We start from the raw sequence: 18,807 nt of genomic DNA on the forward strand, positions 1-18,807 counted from the left end.
GGTATTGGTGAAAGAATAAACAAATATATTAATAAAACAGAATAGAAGGCTCAGAAGTAGACTCACATAAATATACTCAATCGATCTTTGACAAAGGAACAAAGGCAATACAATGGAGCCAAGATAGTCTTTTCAACGAATGGTGCTGGAACAACTGGACATCCACACGCAGAAAAATGGATCTAGACACAGACCTTACACCCTTCACAAAAAATGGATCACAGACCTAAATGTAAAATACAAAACTATAAAAATCCTAAAAGATAACACAGGAGAAAACCTACATGACCCGGATATGGTGATGACTTTTTAGATTCAACACCGAAGACATGCTCTACGAGAAAATAATTGACAAGCTAGACTTCATTAAAATTAAGAACTTTTGCTCTGCAAAAGACAACATCAAGAGAATTAGACAACAAGCCACAGACTGTGAAAAAATATTTGCAAAAGACATATCTGATAAAGGACTGTTATCTAAAATATACAAAAAATTCTTATAACTCAGTAATTAGAAAACAAACAACCCAATTAAAAAAATGGCCAAAGACCTTAACACATCTATTAGAATGGCCAAAATCTGGAACACCAACAACATGAAATGCTGGTGAGGATGTAGAGCAAGAGGAACTCTCATTCATTGCTGGTGGGAAGACAGTTTGGTAGTTTCTTATAAAACTAAACATACTCTTACCATCCGATCCAACAGTCATGCTCCTTGGTATTTACCCAAAGGAGTTGAAAACTTAGGTCCACATAAAACCTGCACACAATGTTTATAGCAGTTTTATTCATAATTGCCAAAACTTGGAAGCAATCCAGATATCTTTCAGTAGGTAAATGGATAAACTGTGGTACATTCAGACAATAAGATATTATTCAGCACTAAAAGAAAATTACCTATTAAGCCATGAAAAGATATGGAGGAAAAAAAGAAGATATGGAGGAAACTTAAATGAATATTACTAAGTGAAAGAAACCAATCTGAGAAGGTTAGATACTGTATGATTCCAAATATATGACATTTTGGAAAAGGCAAAACTATGGAAGCAGTAAAAAGAGCAGTGGTTGCCAGAGATAAGAGGTGGGGGTGAGATGAATAGGCAGAGCACAGATGATTTTCAGGGCCGCAAAAATACTCTGTATGACAAAATAATGACAGATAGCTGTCATTATACATTTGTCCAAACCACGAATACCATGAGTGTACGATACCATGAATGAACCCTAACCTAAACTATGGACGTTGGCTAATAATGATGTGTCAATGAAGGTTTATCCTTGGTAAAAAAATGTGCCATTCTGGTGAATGATGTTGATAAATGGGGGCTATGCATGTGTGGGGGCAGGGAATATATGGGAAATCTCTGTACCCTCTTTTCAATTTTATTGTAAACCTAAAACTGCTCTAAAAAAATAGCCTTAAAAAAATGCAATTAAAAAGTAGACACAGGGTCTAAATAGATGTCCCTCTAAAGGTATACAAATGGCCAATAAGCACACGAAAAGTTTTTCAACATCATCAATCATCATGGAAATGCAAATCAAAACCACGAGATACCACTTCACATCCACCAGGATGGCAAGGATCAAAAAATCAGATAATAACAAGCGTTGGCAAGGACGTAGAGAAACCATAACCTTCATACACTGCTGGTGGGAATGTAAAATAGTGCAGCCTCTTGAAAAACAATTAAGTACCTTCTCAAAAGGTTAAACACAGAGTTACCATATGACCTAGCAATTCCACTCCCAGGTATATACCCAAGAGAAATGAAAACACGTGTTCACACAAAAAACTTGTGCACGAGTGTTCACAGCAGCATGATTCATAATAGTCAAAAACTAGAAACAGCCCAAACGTCCATCCACTGAAGAATGGATAAACAAAATGTGGTATACCCATACAATGGAGTGTTATTCAGCAATAAAAAGAAATGAAGCACTGACACATGCTACAACCTGGATGAACCTTGAAAACATTATGCTAAGTCAAAGAAGCCAGACACAAAAGGTCTCATATTGTATGATGCCATCTATATGAAATATCCAGAATAAGCAAATCCATAGAGATAGAAAGTAGATTAGGTGTTGCAGAGGGCTGGAGGGTAGGGGTTCGGGGTAAATGGGAAGTGATTGCTAATGGGTACTGGGGTTTCTTCTAAAAGTGATTGTGGTGATGGTTGCACAACTCTGCATATATACTAACCACCACCAAACTGTACATTTTAAATGGGTGAATTACATGGTATGTGAATTACATCTCAATAAAGCATTTTTTAAAAACAAAAACAAAAACAAATCTACCTCCCCTCTCACTAGCCCATGCACAAGCAGATGACAGAAGTCCAGAGCACAGCACCTAAGGAAACCCTGGGGTCCTAGAAAGGGAGCTGGCCCCTGGGGCAAGAAGCCCCACCTCTGCAGCCTGGGACCTTGGGACCTTAGACAAGGACGCTTCCTGAGTCAGTTTCTGTTTCTGTAAAATGTCAACCATACGACCTCCCTCACAGAGTGGAGCAATTAAATGAAACCATGAGCGTGAAAGCATTTGGCACAGTATCAGGAACATAATAGGCCCTCTATACAAGCTGAGAAAACCCAACGAACTGTGTGAAAGCACCGTGTAAATGACGAAGACCTTCACCAATGAAAGGTGGTTTTATAATTTCATATATAAAACCATAATATATATTATCAGAAATAACCCATTTTCAGTTTCATATGCTGCTTTCCAAAGACTCACTTGAGCTCAGTGCCCCACTGTTTCAAAGAGAAATTAATGGGATTTGGATGCCCTGGGGCTGGCTGACTTGCAGCTTGTTCTCCCACCAGCTCTCCAGGGACAGTTTCCACAGCTAGGAAATTTCTGGCTTTTTCTGCAGAAGCATTTGGGTGTGGGTAAATTAAATCTGAAAGAAAGGCAAACAAATGTCAGTTACTCAAAGCTTCTACACAGAACTTGATATCCTACATAAAACACTGACTTGATATACTATAGAAATCTACACTATATGTATTCTAGTATATTTTTAATGTATACTAGATAAAAATTCAATCTGTGGGTGGCTTTGGTGTTCTGCAACCATTTCATCTAAAGTAGATCCATGTTTCTCAAAGGAAGGTCGTGATATGCTTCAAACCCCCCAGTGCTCACAGTGGCAGCCCAGGGAAAGGAGACACTGGGGCTGTCCTCCGCTGTCCTGTAGACCAGGGGACCTGGCACAAAGCTATGAGCAAAGTCCACTCACTGGTACCAACACAGAACAATTTTCAGGATAAACTGTCAGGTAAGAAAAGCAAACTGCAGATCAAATTATACTACACCCCCTTTTCTCTAAGAAAGTGGGAGGCATACAAATATACACATATTTACTAGTATGTGAAAAGAGTGACACTGAAAAAATAAGTTTGCATATCACAGAATAGTAGTTCAGTAAATTCATAGGCAAATGCACCGATGCTAAAGCATAATCAAATTTCAGACTACAATATCTTTAAACCGTAGGCTTTTGAAATATTTAAGGTTGAAATGATATGATGCCAGCATTTGCTTCAAATAACACATTATTTGCTTCAAAATAACAAAATAAAGTGGGGAGGGGTATCAATGAAACAAGATGGGTCATGAAATAATAATAGTTGAAATTACCTAATAAACAGGGGGGTCATAGTATGTTATTCTCTCTTTGCAAATGTTTAAAACTTCCCACAATAAAAACTTACTTTTTAAAAGTTTTGCCAAAAACATATCCACTACAAATACTTCGTATTCTTCCAGATGATATAATCCCCCTGAGAATACGGCATGTTTGCAAACAGAATTTAACACTGCTTCACAATAATCAATTTGATCTACACTTCCCTTTAATAAAGCACCTCTACATTTGCAATATCAACCAAAACAAAATCAGAATGGGACTGCTGAACACTGATATCCAAGAAAAACTTAATTTCTAATCAGATGAGCACACCACCTGAGTCACTCAGGACAGGTCTCTGCAAAAGTTACTGAGCACTGGTGGAGGAAGCAAGCACAGGGCATCCTGGGCCACAGGGGCCCTTGGAAATCTGTCCCAAAGGAGAACACCTTACGATTGGCTTGTTCTTTGCAGGCAGGTCACTAACTTGACCATGGGCAGTGTGAGAAGGGTTCCGAGAACACACTGGAAAAGCATCCTGAGTGTGACATGAAGAAGTGATTGCTGTGTACCTATCAGGGGAATCTGGCTCTGGCCAGGAGAGTCAATACCCGGCTTATAATAGGAAAAGCAAGAGGGTGTGTTGGGAGACAGAAGAATTACGGGCTTGGTAATAGATTACCAGTTTGAGTTAAGAAAGCCAGAAGTTACAAACCACCATGGATTCCCAATTCTTGGTTCAAATGACTCTCAAGTATTAAGCACTAGGTGCTGAGAGTTCAACAGATGAGGAGACAGAGCTGTTGCCTAAAGGAGAACACATCTAGGAGAGAGACACAAAATAGTAAAACGTCAAGCTAGAAGTCACCACAGAACACCTCGAGTCCCCGGTACCCAGACCCTTCCTCTGAGCCTTATGGTTCCAGGAAATGCCTGGGGACTATTAGAGGGAGAGGAGGAAGGAATCCCACCCCAGCTTCCACCACAGCAGTTCCTCTTTTCACTCTTTTACATATTGGAGCTCCCTTGAAGATTTCACTTGGAAAAGGACTTCCAATAAACAAACAAAAAACAAGTTCAAACACCACTAATAGGGTCTAGTCTCCTCTACCTACTTTATTTGTCAGCAGATGAAAGCCCAGAGCCAGGGCTAAACATGTCACCTGCCCCTGCGGTAGACAAACCTCACAAGCAGGTGCAGTGACTGTACCTCTCAGAGGTGGCACCCCACATTTGGAGTGTGTGTGTCAGTCAATGGGCAAGAAGGATGCTCAACCTCCTTTATTCAGAGAAAGATAAAACTGACACACAGGCTTCTCAAAGGTGGGCTTTCACAGACCCCCTCACAGGCAAAGCACTCCAATTCTAAGCCAAGCCAGGAAAGAAACACAATGCACTGTAAGGAGCCGAGCCCAGCCTCTCCTTCCTGTGTGGGCTGGCGGCAAGGTGAGGAGCAGCCCCTCTGCAGGCGGGTGCAGACTATCAAATGCTCTTGTGTGGCAAAGCACCTACAAGCAAGGAAACCCCAGACCTTGCAGCACCCCTCAGCCCACACTGGAAACGCTTCCTGAGGAACTCGGGGCCCTGGGGGTGGGGTGGAGAAAAGCGACTGGAGGCCAGGGAGGATGTAGGCAAAACAGGCCATTTCTAAAAGTAAGTATGTGACATGAAAAAGAAGCTATTCCCCAGTTTTTGCTATTATTGTTATTTTTGTCTGGTTTTCGGTTTTTAACAGACCACGTGAGATTTAATTAAAAAGCGGAGCTGCTGGCTTCTCCTCAACACATGTCCTAACATTAGCATTCAGGGAACTGCCCCAAGAAGGACACAAACTAGGACACGGCAATATTTACTTGAGGTCTTCAAGAGGATGGACTGGATTCACAAACGTGCTTTATCTTGCAACCTCAGCGGGAAGAGAAAGTCTATGCTGGAAGGCTTGTGGTATTTAGACCTTCTCTATTCTTTTTAAACATTTGCAGCCTAAATGACAACTCTGTGTGAGTTTTAGACTACAAGTTTTACATTTCCTATGTTGTGACTCCAGCACAGCCTCAGTGCCAGGGTGGTCTGCAGCCGTCTCGGCTTCCAGAGCTCCATGAGCCCTTCCTACTGGACGGCACTCTAACAGACAGGGACCCACCCAGGGGAGGCTCCTGCTCACATCTGGGAGCCTCAGTGAGTCTGTCCCCTCCTCCCACGCTGCCTCAGTCGGGCCCAGGCCCTCTGCAGAGAGCAGAGCTGAGTGGAGGATTCCCAGAAAACCAAACCCTGGACGCAGTGTCATCCAAGAAAGAAGAAAAGGGCACTGGGAGAAGGCCATTCCCACGTGTGTCCAAGACCACTGGTAAGCAAGCCTGGCAATCACTGTTGGGAGTTGGAGGAGGACAGAGTGGGGTTAATCTGAAAAAGCTGCTTCTTTTCTTTATCTAAGTGAATTTTAGACTAGATTGCGAAGGAGTGGTCAAGAGCAGTAGAGATATCTTCCAAGTGAGGGCCTAGTGTGCATCTAAGCACCAAAAAGGAGATGTCGCAAGCCACCTGGTTCTGAGAGGCCCCAGGGTAGGCCAGCACATGTGTCTAGTTAAGTTACTTGTCCATCTACTTTCTCCCATCCCCCACCAAGGACATACATCTTGTGAGAAATGGACACGGGTCTGATTTCCTAACAGCTGCATACCCAACACCAAGCACAGAGGAGGGACTTAATGAATACTGAGGGACTCAATACATTTACTAAGGGATTCAATAAATGGCTGAATGAATAAATAAAAAATGGAAACCTACTAACATGGTACAGCAGGGAGGGCCTTCTTCAAGTTGAGAAAATTGAGCAGGAGGCAGGAGAGGTCCCTGCAGTTTTCTAATCATTGTCCTCTCTCCTGCCACCTCTGAAAGACCCCCTGAATTAGGGGTAGGAGTGCACACCTGATTCCATGGCTTCCCTCTCTTTCCCCTCACATGTCTCTGCTCTCCTGAGATTTCGCTCAGTTCCCCAACCTCCTCCACAGCAACATCAACCCTGTGTTCCTCTGCACCTGATCCCACCCAGAGCATGTCTGCACTGGCACCAAACTCCAGCCTGTTCTGGACAGTCTCCTTTCAGATCTTCTCCAGGAGGCTCCCAGAAGACTCCTCCCAGATATCCCTGGAATCTAACCCTGCTCATCATCTCCGTCTGCCCTCCCTCCCACACTTAGGCTCCCTTTCAAAGCCTGACTTTAGGAGTTACAAAACCTCCAAGTCAGAAGGAACCTCACACAGCATCTTGTTCACAGATGCGGAAACACTGTGCCCAAAGTCTCCTAAGCTTTCTCCACTAGATCACGCTGCCTCTCAAACACAATGCTGCTAATTACCATGACTTATACTTAAAAATAACACGTGGCATTTTATAGTATTTTACAAATGAGATTACATAAAAGCACAGCTTCTTTGATCACTTTCTGGGATCATGACATTCACTGATTACGAAGAACTCCCGTGACTTTGCCAAGACTGGGTCTGCATTCCACCCTGTGGTTTTCCTTCTCCAGCCCCAGCACTGCACAGAGAGCACAAACTGCAGGAGGACAAAGTGAATTGCCACTTCCCTTCCCCTCCCCCTGCTCCTACACAACAGTTACACTGTGTGATGCAGCTGCTTCAGAGGAGGAAACGTGTGGTCATCCCTCAAACCGTCTCCACGAGACCATTTTCTGCAAGAAATACCATCTGTACTCCAACTCAAGAAGTCTCAAAAACACAAAGTCTTGTTGTCCCTTGCTTGACTGCTTATTAGTTTGAGGGAAATGAAGTAAACAGAATGTGCTGGACATACATCTGAAACGAGGCTATTAGCTATTTATGGATGCCTCCTGTGGCTCTGGCTGCCTCATTCTCAACCACTGTGAAGGTCTGTGGACCTTTGCTTTTATTTTAGCAAGTTATTCCTTCATGTAGAAAGCAGGTCTTTATTTATCATAACAGAAGACGCTGCAGAGTGGTGTCTGAGGCATGGCATACTTTCAGAGGCCATGCTGCAGAATGGACATCAGACAGAGCAGATAAAGAGATGACAAAGTCATCTCACTTTCTAATACTTGCTTGATTAATATAAAGCTGCAAATTCCAATCACACAGGTAACAAACTCTTACTCTGAAGACGTGAACTCTAGAAAACAAATTTAATATGGGCAATTATGTGACAGTGCCAGCTGCCTATGCAATACTCATTCTAATTCTGCCTTCCTTACAGACTCTGGTTTTGACAGTGGCAGCATGCTTGGTTTAAACACTTGCCTCCCGAAAATTCCTTCCAGCAAAGGATGGCCATGTGACATAGTTCTAGCTAATGAGATATAAGCTGAGGTTTTCTGGGAAAGTGTTTGATATAGGTGCCACCCCAAGGGACAGCTAGCATGAGCAGGAAAGCTAATACACTAAGAATGAAGAACAGAATGCGTCCCTCAGTGGCACTGGTGAGTAACTTTGCCAGCCATAAACTGCCTATCATGAGACAAATCCCTATTTGAAAGTCTCTATTAGTCAGGTTTCCTGTTAATTGCAGCTGAACATAATCCTAACCATTTCAAAATTATATCTCATATATATATATATCTTTACACTTAATAATACAGCTTGCCATCTGATCCTCATAACAGAACTATGAGGGGGGTTGACAAGGTCATCGTGAGTATTGCAATCCCATCTGAACAACTGCCTGGGGGCCAGCCCCATGGCCGAGGGGTTAAGTTCACGCACTCCGCTTCTGTGGCCCCTGGTTTTGCCAGTTCGGATCCTGGGAACGGACATGGCACCACTTGTCAGGCCATGCTGAGGTGGCTTCCCACATGCCACAACTAGAAGGACCCACAACTAAAAAAATATACAACTATACAAGGGGGGATTTGGGGAGAAAAAGCAGGAAAAAAAAATTTTTTAATAAATAAACAACTGCCCAGGCCTGGGGCCTGGACAGTACTCTTTACCCTCCCTCTCCCTCAAATCTAATCCCATCTCTGAAGCCTCCAGTTCTTCCAGCCTACAATCTCCCAACTCTGCCCATTTCTTCTCATCCCCTGCTACAACCCTAGTCAAGGCTACTACGATTTCTAGCCTGGACCACCACAACAGCCGCCTAACTGGTCTCCCTCCCTCTTGTCCTGCTGACAAATCCATTCTCTACCATTCAGTCACAGTTAATGGTCTCAAAATGCACATCTGATACTATCACTCACCATGCCTTCGCTTGTCTTATAAAGCCCTTCCAAGTCTGGTCCCTGATCATCTATATCCAGCTTCCTCTTTGTCACTCCTGCCCACCCACTCTACCTTTGAGCCAGGGACTTGGTCTCTAGGGCCTCCAGGTTCTTAGTTGACCTCCAGGACTCAGTTCAGCTGTCTCCAAGTCCAAGAAAGCTTTTCAGACACCACCAACACCCTGTGCTCCAATACCCCAGGCATAGATAAGTTTCCTGTGCTCATCTCTGGCTCTGTGCTTATCAGACTGCATTGTACAGGTCTCTACCTGTCTGGGTCCTTCACTAGACCAAACACTCCTTGAGAACATGTACTATGACTTACTTGTCTTTACATCCTGGGCAGCTGGCACAATGCCTAGAATACAAGAATGCCTGGAGTGAAAGACTAAATGAACAATCTCCATTTTCCAGATAAGGAAACTGAGGCTCGAAAAGACAGAGAGATGCCCAAGACACTAGAGCAGGGGTCAGCAAACTTTTTCTTAAAAGGCCAGATAGTAGTAGATATTCTAGGTTTGTGGGTCATATGGTCTCTGTCACAACTATTCAACTCAATGACTGTTGTGCAAAAGCAGCCACAGACAACACACAAACAAATGGGTGATGAATTATTCCAATAAAACTTCATTTCCACAAGCTGTAGTTTGCTACCCTTGTGCTAGAGGAAAGATGACTTACTCAGAATCTGACAAATAGTAACTATCAGATCCAAGACTCAAACCCAGGAACCTGGGGCTTCTTCCACCAGATTGAGCTGCCTTCCAAGAACTATACTGCCTATCAATGGAAAATGTTAATTCCCTACATCTTTCCCCATATTGACTTTCGGTGCTAGGAGGGTACTAATGGGTGACACCCACTAGACAACAAATGAAAATGTTTATAACAATTGGGTAACGAGGAGAGAACAGTAGGAAAAGTTTTATTTTTTAATGCAAATCAGAGTTAGAAAAACATTATCTTCGATTCTAGCTAGAGTTAGCATGGTTAGGCTATGCTGAGCAGATAAGTGCAAACATAGCTTCAGAAACATCACAGAGCACCATTACAAACTGTAACACATTTTACCTCTTAACCAACTTTTACCTCTGATGATAAAACAAAAGGGGCTAAAATACAGCCTTCTCTCCTTGACTTCCTCCTTTAGACTTTTTGACTTCCTGAATAATTAGTCTCACAAGTTGCCCAGCGTTTCAAACTTTCATTATTTGTTCTTAACAGCTATCTAAAAATCATTAGAAGTCTAAAATTATAGTCATTTCCACACATAAAATCTTCAAAGGCACTCCATTGCTTTTAGGACAAAGTCTAAAATACCAAACAGGGAAGTCAAGGCTCTCTCCACCCTGGCCCTCACTGTGCCTCCAGGCTCAGCTCACTACAGCCTCGTGGGCCTTCTTTCAGTTCCTTGAAGGCACCACCAGCTCTCTCCAGCTCTCTCGCCTGAAACTCCTCTCAGGCTAACTCCTGGTCATCCTACAGGTCTCAGCTTAGATGCCACTTTCTGAGAGAGGGCTCCCAACCACCCAAAGCTGTGCTAGCCCCTTTCCTGGGCCCTTGGGACCCTGTAACTTCCCTCTCACACTTATCTCATTTTTTCTTCACACTCTGCTTGACTAGAAACTCCATGAGGAGAGGGACCAAGCCCATTATGGGTGCCTACTTTGCTGAATGAATAAGTAAATGTCAGATGGCACAAACTCTAATTTCCCACACTTAGAGTCCCAAAACCGAATGAAGAGAACCAAATATGGGCTTCAGATGTTCTCTCCGGCTCCCTAGCCACAGCATTTGGGCTTAAAAGAAGGAAGGGTATGTGTTATAGAGATTACAGGGCTGGGTGCTACTTCTTTGCCCCTCCTTTCAGTTTAACACCTGAGTCTCTGTCAGAGAGAAGCAATCTGTGTTCTCAAAATACAGGAACTGAGGCAAATCGAGTGTCTTCTATGCCAAAGGCATTAGCTACCATCATGAATACTGCCGGGTCCCCTACGGGGGTTTCCAAATGTTTCAAATGACTTTGATACTGAGTTAGAGAGCTTCTTTTGATCAAAAGCACTATAATAGTGGCTTTTAAAAAAACTCAGTAGAACTGTGAACTAAACATAGAAGGGGTTGAAGCTTGAAAATGAAGGCATCACCTCAGCTCTTGGTATAGTTAGAGAGTTAAGACACCCATGACGATGACTTGAGAACTCTCACAGGACAACATATCCACAAGTATGAAAGTGCATACGGTAATTTCTCACTGACGGAGAGGACTAACCTGCTGAAAAAGACTGTGATTGGTAAAAACAAGGTTGGCAGGAAAACAGGGGATTTGGAGGAAAAAAAGAATTAAAAGTCTCAGAAGGCATCTGTTTCTGAAACAAGTTGGTTGCCCATGTGCCCACACCATCCTCAGTTTACAGGGAACTCGAATGTAGCCTGTGTTCTGCTGAGCAGAGGGTTCCACAGGTGTTCTGAAGTGCCGACCACATCTCTTTAAAGTGTCAGAACTAGCCCTCACTGGCTTAAGTTTCAATGTGCCCTCCTTTGATCCCTAAAAAATGCTAGAGTAATGGCCCGGCCTTTTCATGCCTTACTTGAGGACTCAGGGGACTGCTTTTTTCTGGGCCTGCTCTTTTCCCTGCATGAAGACAAGGGGCCACAAAAACAGTCCTACCCTCATAATCTTGGGGGGAGGGGGCGGGACTGTCAGCAAATAACTGTTGCCCTGTTCTTTGCTTAACACAACCAGTCATGAGAAGATCACAGGGTTTTAATTTTTGATATTCAAATATAAAACCACATTATCTCTACATTGCAATCGGCCAGGGATCACCAAGAGTTGTAGAAATGCCACAAATCCAGAATAAAACGGAAACAGTGTTTGACAGTTAAAGTTTTCCTAAGAAACAAGGAATCACAAGCAGAATGCTTTGGGAATGCCTTCCTGGTGTAGACACACATCTGTAAACTCCAGCAACCCTGCCCTGCATGAATGTGCAGGCATGGGCCTTTCACTTTCAGGCAGGGCGGAGCAGGCTGACCCTGGAGTCAGAGTGGGAGTTATACTACCACAACTCACCACCTGCCGACCTCAGCTGTATCATCTCTTCAGGGTGCTTGGCACTGGCCTTGCCTGACTCCCAACGTTGTCATTAGGCTTGAATATGATTCATGTACCTGGAAGTACTCAGTAACTATGGAATGCTGCCCATTCATGAGGGATCATCATCATTATTTTCATTCTGAATTTCCCTGCTAAGTTGATTTGCTGTGCCAAATGGCCTTACACAAAGAACTGACACATTACCCTCCATTTCTGACTTACCTGTGTTATCTCTGGCTACGAGACCCTTAGAAAAATCCCCAGGGGTTGGGGAGGTCCTGCTGGCCCACTTTACCATGTCAAGACTGTTGCAATATTCCCATCTCTTCTGCTGAAGCTCCTGTAACCAGTAAGTCATGAGTTGACGATTAGGAGCCTAGAAAGAGGGAGGTGGAGGAAAGTGTTATGGCCACTAGTAAGATGAAGAACTTAAAAAATTATATTGTGTGAGGACAGACTATACACCTCGTCACACGAAAGGGAGAGCTAAAGAGAAGAGGTCAAAGAAATTTCAGTCTCAAGATTAGTAGCTTCTGCTCACAACAAGCTGGTCAAGCAAATAGCAATTTTAACATAAAGAATGTTAAGAAATCTTTTTAAATTCTAAAATTACAGAATGATACAATATAACATCTTCCTCAAAAGGTTTTAGGAAGGCTTGATATTCCTGCAGCTCTTTCACTCTGAGCACCTACAAATCCCATCGGAAGAAAGCCAATCTCACATAGGTACTGATGACCTCCTTGCCAAATCACATCAAATAATGGTATTTAAACTCTATGAGCTTCTGGGAGAGCATACAAAGAAAAGGGAGGATTAAAAACCACAGTCATATGTTGCTTAACGACAGGTTCACGTTCTGAGAAATGCATCGTTAGGTGATTCCATCACTGTGTGAACATCATCGAGTGCACTTACACAAACCTAGATAGGATAGCCTACCACACACCTAGGCTATACGGTGGTAATCTTATGGGACCACCGTTGTATATGTGATCTGTTGTTGACTGAAACGTTGTTATGCAGTGCATGATTACAGATGGCACATCTACTGTAATGGCTAAAATTTTTTGATATTGACAATACCAAGTGCTGAAGAGGGTACAGAGCAACTGGAATTTTCATACACCACTGGTGGGAATGTAAAATGGAGCAGTCTCTGTGGAAAACAGTTTGACAGTTCCTTATGAAGGTAAATGTACACTTACACAGTGATCCGGCAACCCCACTCCTAGGTATTCTATTTGCCCAAGAGCAATAAAAACATATATTCACACAAAAACCTATATGCAAATGTTCAGAGGCTTTATTCATAATCATCAAAAATTGAAAACAAGCCAAATGTCCTTCATCTGGTAAACAGATAAACTTTGGCACATCCACACAATGGAATACTATTCAGCAATAAAAAAGGAGCAAACCATTGATTCACACAACATGGATGAATACCTAGACCCAAAAGGCTACATACTGAATGATTCCATTTATGTAATATTTTGAAAAACCAAAATTATAAGGACAGAAAACCTATCTGTGGTCGCCAAGGTTTAGGGGTGAGGGGAGGAGCTAACTACAAAGGGACAGCACAGGAGAATTTTTGGGTGATGGAACTATTCTGCATCATGACTGTGGTGGCAGATACATAATTCCAGGCATTTGTCGAAACTCATAGAACTGTATGCCACAAAGAGTGAATTTCACTATTTGTACAGTAAAAAAAAAAAAATCAAGACACAGAGGGAACCCAAAACAACGAACCCAGCTATAAACAAACTAGACGGCAGGTGTGGGTCATAGGTCTCCAGCTGCCCCCACAAAGGAGTCCCAAGGAGAATGATGCCATGGCACGATTATGGGAACCTCATCAACACTGGCGTCCTGCCGCCATAGTACACATCTGAGTAGACAGCAGACATAGGGGGTCCCAGGGTCAGAGACAGTCTGGAAAACTGTAGGCCTGACAGCAAGTGACAGGCCAGAGACCAAACTGCTACTGTCCACAAAGAAAGGACAACCTCTGGGTGCTCTGACTACAACCTGGAGACTTTTCAGTGACATGCGCCCACATAGACCCAGGTAAGGAAAACCATCCACTAGAGGATCACTGTGTATTTTACAGAAAATTTTTCCAACTATCAGCCAAGCTATCATTTCATCCATTCATTGAACTAGCATTTACTATTAACATTTACCTCCTAGGGACCTGGAATCGGGATTTGGCCGAGCAAGAAAGATAAGACAACAAACCAGTAGTTTCCAGTCGTTTCAAGTGTTAAGTGCTATGACAGAGGTCAGAGAGGGTGAGATAGGGCTGGCATGACTGAAGAGCACAGATGAAAGACATCTAGCCCAGTGAGGGAGGTGAGGCAAAGGCCAAGGTACTCAAAGTTTAGGAAACCTGCCACCTGCAGATTCAAAAGGTACACAAGATTGGCTTAATGTCTGTCTTCTCCAATAAACATAAACTCCAAGATGTCTCCATTTTCTAGCACCTAGCTCAATGCCAGATACATAGTAGGTTTTTGTTGCATAAATAAGTGAAGAAATGAATGAACAAGTAATCAGGAGGTAATACAAGAGCTTGGTCTTAAAGGGCAAGTAGGAGTTAGCTGGAAAGACAAGGTTGAAAGAAGAAGTTTCAGGCAGTGAGAAGAATATGTGGAAGGGTCCAGAGGCAAGACAGCAGAAGTGAGCGGAGGCTGGAGGGATCCGAGGGAGGTGAGGCTCAGATAGGCAGGGACCAGGCCAGAGGGGACTCAGGTGCCTTCCTGGATTCTCAGCAGGGCAATGACATGATTAGACAACTCGCTGCTGTAGAAAAGGGGAAGAAGAGTTCAGAGAAGGGAGGAGACTAGCTCAGGCTGGAAGCTGTGAGCCCTTGAGAAACCCATGAAGCAGAGCCTGAGTCTGCGGCAGGTAGGTCACAGGGTGGATGGTGGGGGCTCAGCCTGGCCCTGGGGCAGAACAAAGAGAACCCAGCATTCTCAGAGGAGGGAAGACGGGAGTGGCTGAGAAAGTAAGATACTGGGAGACACAACCACAGGCAAAATCAGAGCCCTAAGCCCACCTAGACCCGCTCCTTCCTTTCAGAGTTCATAGTGAGCCTGCAGTCTCCCAACCCCCAGCTTAGAGGAAAGTATGTTTGGGTGGTGTGTGCTTGCGTGCAGTGTGCATGTATGTTTACGCACGCGTGTGTGTTCTGGTCCTCCCACAGGTTCCCCTGCCTGCCTGGCTCCCTATGCCCATCCTAGGGAGAAGACCACTCGGGGTTGCCCAGACACTTGCTCGACTCTCTCTCCTCAAGCCTGCACATGCTACTCTGCTCCTATTTGTGCTCGGTAGCAACAGGCTACTCAGAAATCAGGCACACACTCACCGGGTCAGATCCCTCACTGCTCTCAAGCTGTCTCCTGCAATGCAGGCACCATGAAAAATCTGCTTTTTACAAGAAAAAACCTTTTCCCTTTAAAATTCTGGGTATTAAATCGAACTGGGGAACAATTACTAACCTCTTAATCATCTCTCACTAAATTCCTGGGGCAAAATAACTTTTTGGATCACATGCTTTCAATGTCCGACATATTATTCATGTTACAGAAATCTGGTCAATAAAGCAAAATTATCTTGAGACAATGATTAACTGGGGCTTGTCTCTTTTTTAAAAATCACTAGAAGAATCTGACTTCAATCCCCAAGTGGCTTGAGAAAGGCTGCTGGGGGCTGTCTGCACATGGCTCTGGGGCATGTGCCATCATCAGGGAGGCCGAAAAGCCCCAAAGGGCCCTTCTCCCAGTGGGCTGAACCCAAAGGCAGAAATGCACACAGGTTATCAGACAGGGCAGGACTCAAAGTAAAACACAGCAAAATCAGCAGAAATCCAGAGAGCCTCTGCATTCTCCATTTGGTATCTTTTTAACAGAGTCTGAATTGAGATTTGGCCTCGAACAGTACTAAATAGATGTAGAATCACAAACTAGCCTCTTCGCCCCAGTCAGTTTGACATATAAAGTCGGTCTACATCTGCCCTGTCCAACAACACAGTAGCCACTGGACACACATGTCTACTGAGCACATGACATGTGGCTACTGCCACATAATGAAATATTTTGGATACACTGGGTTAAATAAAATATATTTATTAAAAGTAATTTTACCTGTTTAAATGTGAGTATTTGAAAATTTTAAAGTGGCTATTATGGCTCACACTGTATTTGTATTGAACAGTGCTAGTCTAGATAATGATGGCAAATAAATTCCATTTTGAAAGCCAAGATTGGAAACCCATCAGGGTGGGAAATGGCCAGGAGATTAAAACGCAGGCCAAGGGGGCTGCCCCGTGGCCGAGTGGCTAAGTTTGTGAGCTCCGCTTTCACGGCCCAGGGTTTCACCAGTTCAGATCCTGGGCACAGACATCGCACCGCTCATCAAGCCACGCTGAGGCAGCGTCCCACATAACACAACCAGAGGCACTCACAACTAAAATATTCAACTATGTACTGGGGGCCTTTGGGGAGGAGGAAAAAAAAAAAGATTGGCAACAGATGTTAGCTCAGGTGCCAATCTTTAAAAAAGAAAAACGCAGGCCAAGGGCATGGGGTTCTTGGGGGTGTGGGGCAGCCAACATTATTCCCCTTCCACAGGACTTCATGACTTAACTTTCTTCTTTAACTGGGCACCTCCATATCTCCAACCACCCCATGCTCTGTTAACGCCCACTGAGATGCCAAAATTATTTCGGCACCCAAAAGAATGGGTCTGCCTCATCTGGCTGATGGCTCATAGTTTAAGTACCTTTATTATCCCCTACCAAAGTGGGGCAAGTAGGACCCTTGAATGATCTGGCTTCACAGATAGCACCTCACGGGTCTATTACCAGGAGTTCTGTCCATGGAGCTACAGCTCAGCTGGTGACAAAGAGCACGTCATTGCTGAAGCTTATCACCATCACACTATATTCCCCAAGCACCCAGGGGCCAGAGAGCTAGGAACTAAGACTGGGAGAGAATCAGTATCTGCCCCATCCTACCCTCAAATGATGATTTAAATGCTTTAATCTCAAATTCTGGAGAGCCACCAGACATTCCCAACATGCTGGAAGGAACAGAGATAAGGCAAAGCTCCACAGCTCAGCAGAGAGTGGGAGCCAATGCCAGGCAAGCACCCAGCAGGAGGCCAGGTATCTGAGGTTCACTGGGGCCATATCTTGAATCTCCCATAACAGTCATCTCTCCAACTTCTACTCATCCTTCAAAATCTAATCCAAATGCCACCTCCAGAGGAGGTTTGCCTGACCTGAGCCTGCATATTCTCTCCACTCTCTGAATAGGGAGCTCACAGCACCATTCAGCCTAGGTCAGCTTCCCACAGGGGTGAGAATTCTGAAAAAACAAATAAGGTGTGGGGCTTTGACCACCGAATAGGTAAGCATATTATAAAGCCACAATAATTAAACCAGCACTGTATTGCCAGAGAATCAAAATATGGAGCTAAGTAGACATCAAATGTAGGATTTCAAATAAAATCAGTGGGAAAAGCATTAATTATTAAACAACATCATTAGGACAACTCATTAAATATTTAGAAAGAAATAAAAGTATCATGAACTATGACCTAGGTGTGAAACCTAGGTCATAATATAAAATAAAATGAATTCAAATTTGATTCAAGATTTGAATGTAAAATAAAAACCATTTAAATTACTAGAAGAATGCCTATGTAATTAAAATTAAGTTTCTATCTCTTTCTGCATCTTGTAACAACAGTTGCATACATTTCTACCAAATTTTAAAAGTATGCAAGGGATAGTCAGACTTAAAAATCCAGCCATGTGGCACAGCAGAAATTCACACAGAAGGTTTCAGCAGAGACCTCCAGAACAGCTAACACCGAAGCGCGATCAGCAGCCACGAAGATGCTGTGGACAAGGAAAACCAACTGCTCTTTCAAAACTGAGCCCCAAAGTGAAAGCTAGAAAGGCAGATCTTCAAACTGTAAGCCACAGACCTGCTTCTCACAGGGGCAACTCTAGGGAGCCGGCTCCAGGCTGAGTAGTGGCAGGGAGGCACTGATTTTAACAGGGTTAATTATTCTCCCCAGCAACATAAAGAAACCACTTGCTGTTAACATTTCTATTCTCTTGGAATGTAAACGCCTTTCTAAACCCAAAAAGAAAGACAGCAGAGAAAATGTCTACGTGTTCAAAAACACCACAAACAAAATTCAAAGACAGACAATAAACTGAGAAAAAAACCACAATAACTTCCAAGTTGCTGAGCATGGTGTGACGTTTCATGCCACCACAGCTGTGCAGAGGCACCTCGCTCTGCCAGCAATCAGAGAACTCCTGTTTGCCTGGGGAGCTCCTATTCATCTTTTTTTTTAAAAAAAAAACATATTTTTGGCTTTTATCTCTAATAATAACAACAACTCACATTTGCTGTGTAAAATTTAGAAAACACAGAAAAACAAAGAAGAAAATAAAATGAACATAACCACGCTGCCAGTAATAACGTCAATCAACTCTTTGTTGTACGTCCTTTCAGATATTATTCTATCCATAAATACATATACCAATTTTCTTTACAAAACTGGAATAAAATGATATAGACTCTTCCATAATGTATATTTACATATTAGTAATAATATCCATTAAGTAAACAGTTACTATATGCCAGACATTGTACTAAACATCTCATACACACTAGCATCTAAAGCTCCTAGCAATCTCACAAGATAACATTACCAAGTGCCCACGGACTGTGGAGCCTAAATGTCTGGGTTCAAATGCTAGCTCTGCCATTTGCTAGCTATGTTAAGCAAGTTACTTAAC

General features: G+C 43.3%; 1 protein-coding gene across 2 annotated transcripts in view; it reads right to left on the minus strand.

The window, feature by feature from the left end:
* TBC1D2B (TBC1 domain family member 2B) overlaps positions 1-18,807 on the minus strand; it is an 84,802-nt gene that overhangs the window by 52,795 nt on the left and 13,200 nt on the right. For both annotated transcript variants that reach the window (XM_070573173.1, XM_070573167.1), the window contains exons 2-3: positions 12,201-12,354; positions 2,747-2,912 (exon numbers count right to left, since the gene is read on the minus strand). In XM_070573173.1, the coding sequence (XP_070429274.1) occupies positions 2,747-2,912; positions 12,201-12,354 (320 nt within the window). The remainder of the gene's footprint in view (positions 1-2,746; positions 2,913-12,200; positions 12,355-18,807) is intronic.

The sequence above is a fragment of the Equus przewalskii genome, chromosome 1, assembly GCF_037783145.1.
Source record: "Equus przewalskii isolate Varuska chromosome 1, EquPr2, whole genome shotgun sequence".
NCBI classification, from domain to species: domain Eukaryota; kingdom Metazoa; phylum Chordata; class Mammalia; order Perissodactyla; family Equidae; genus Equus; species Equus przewalskii.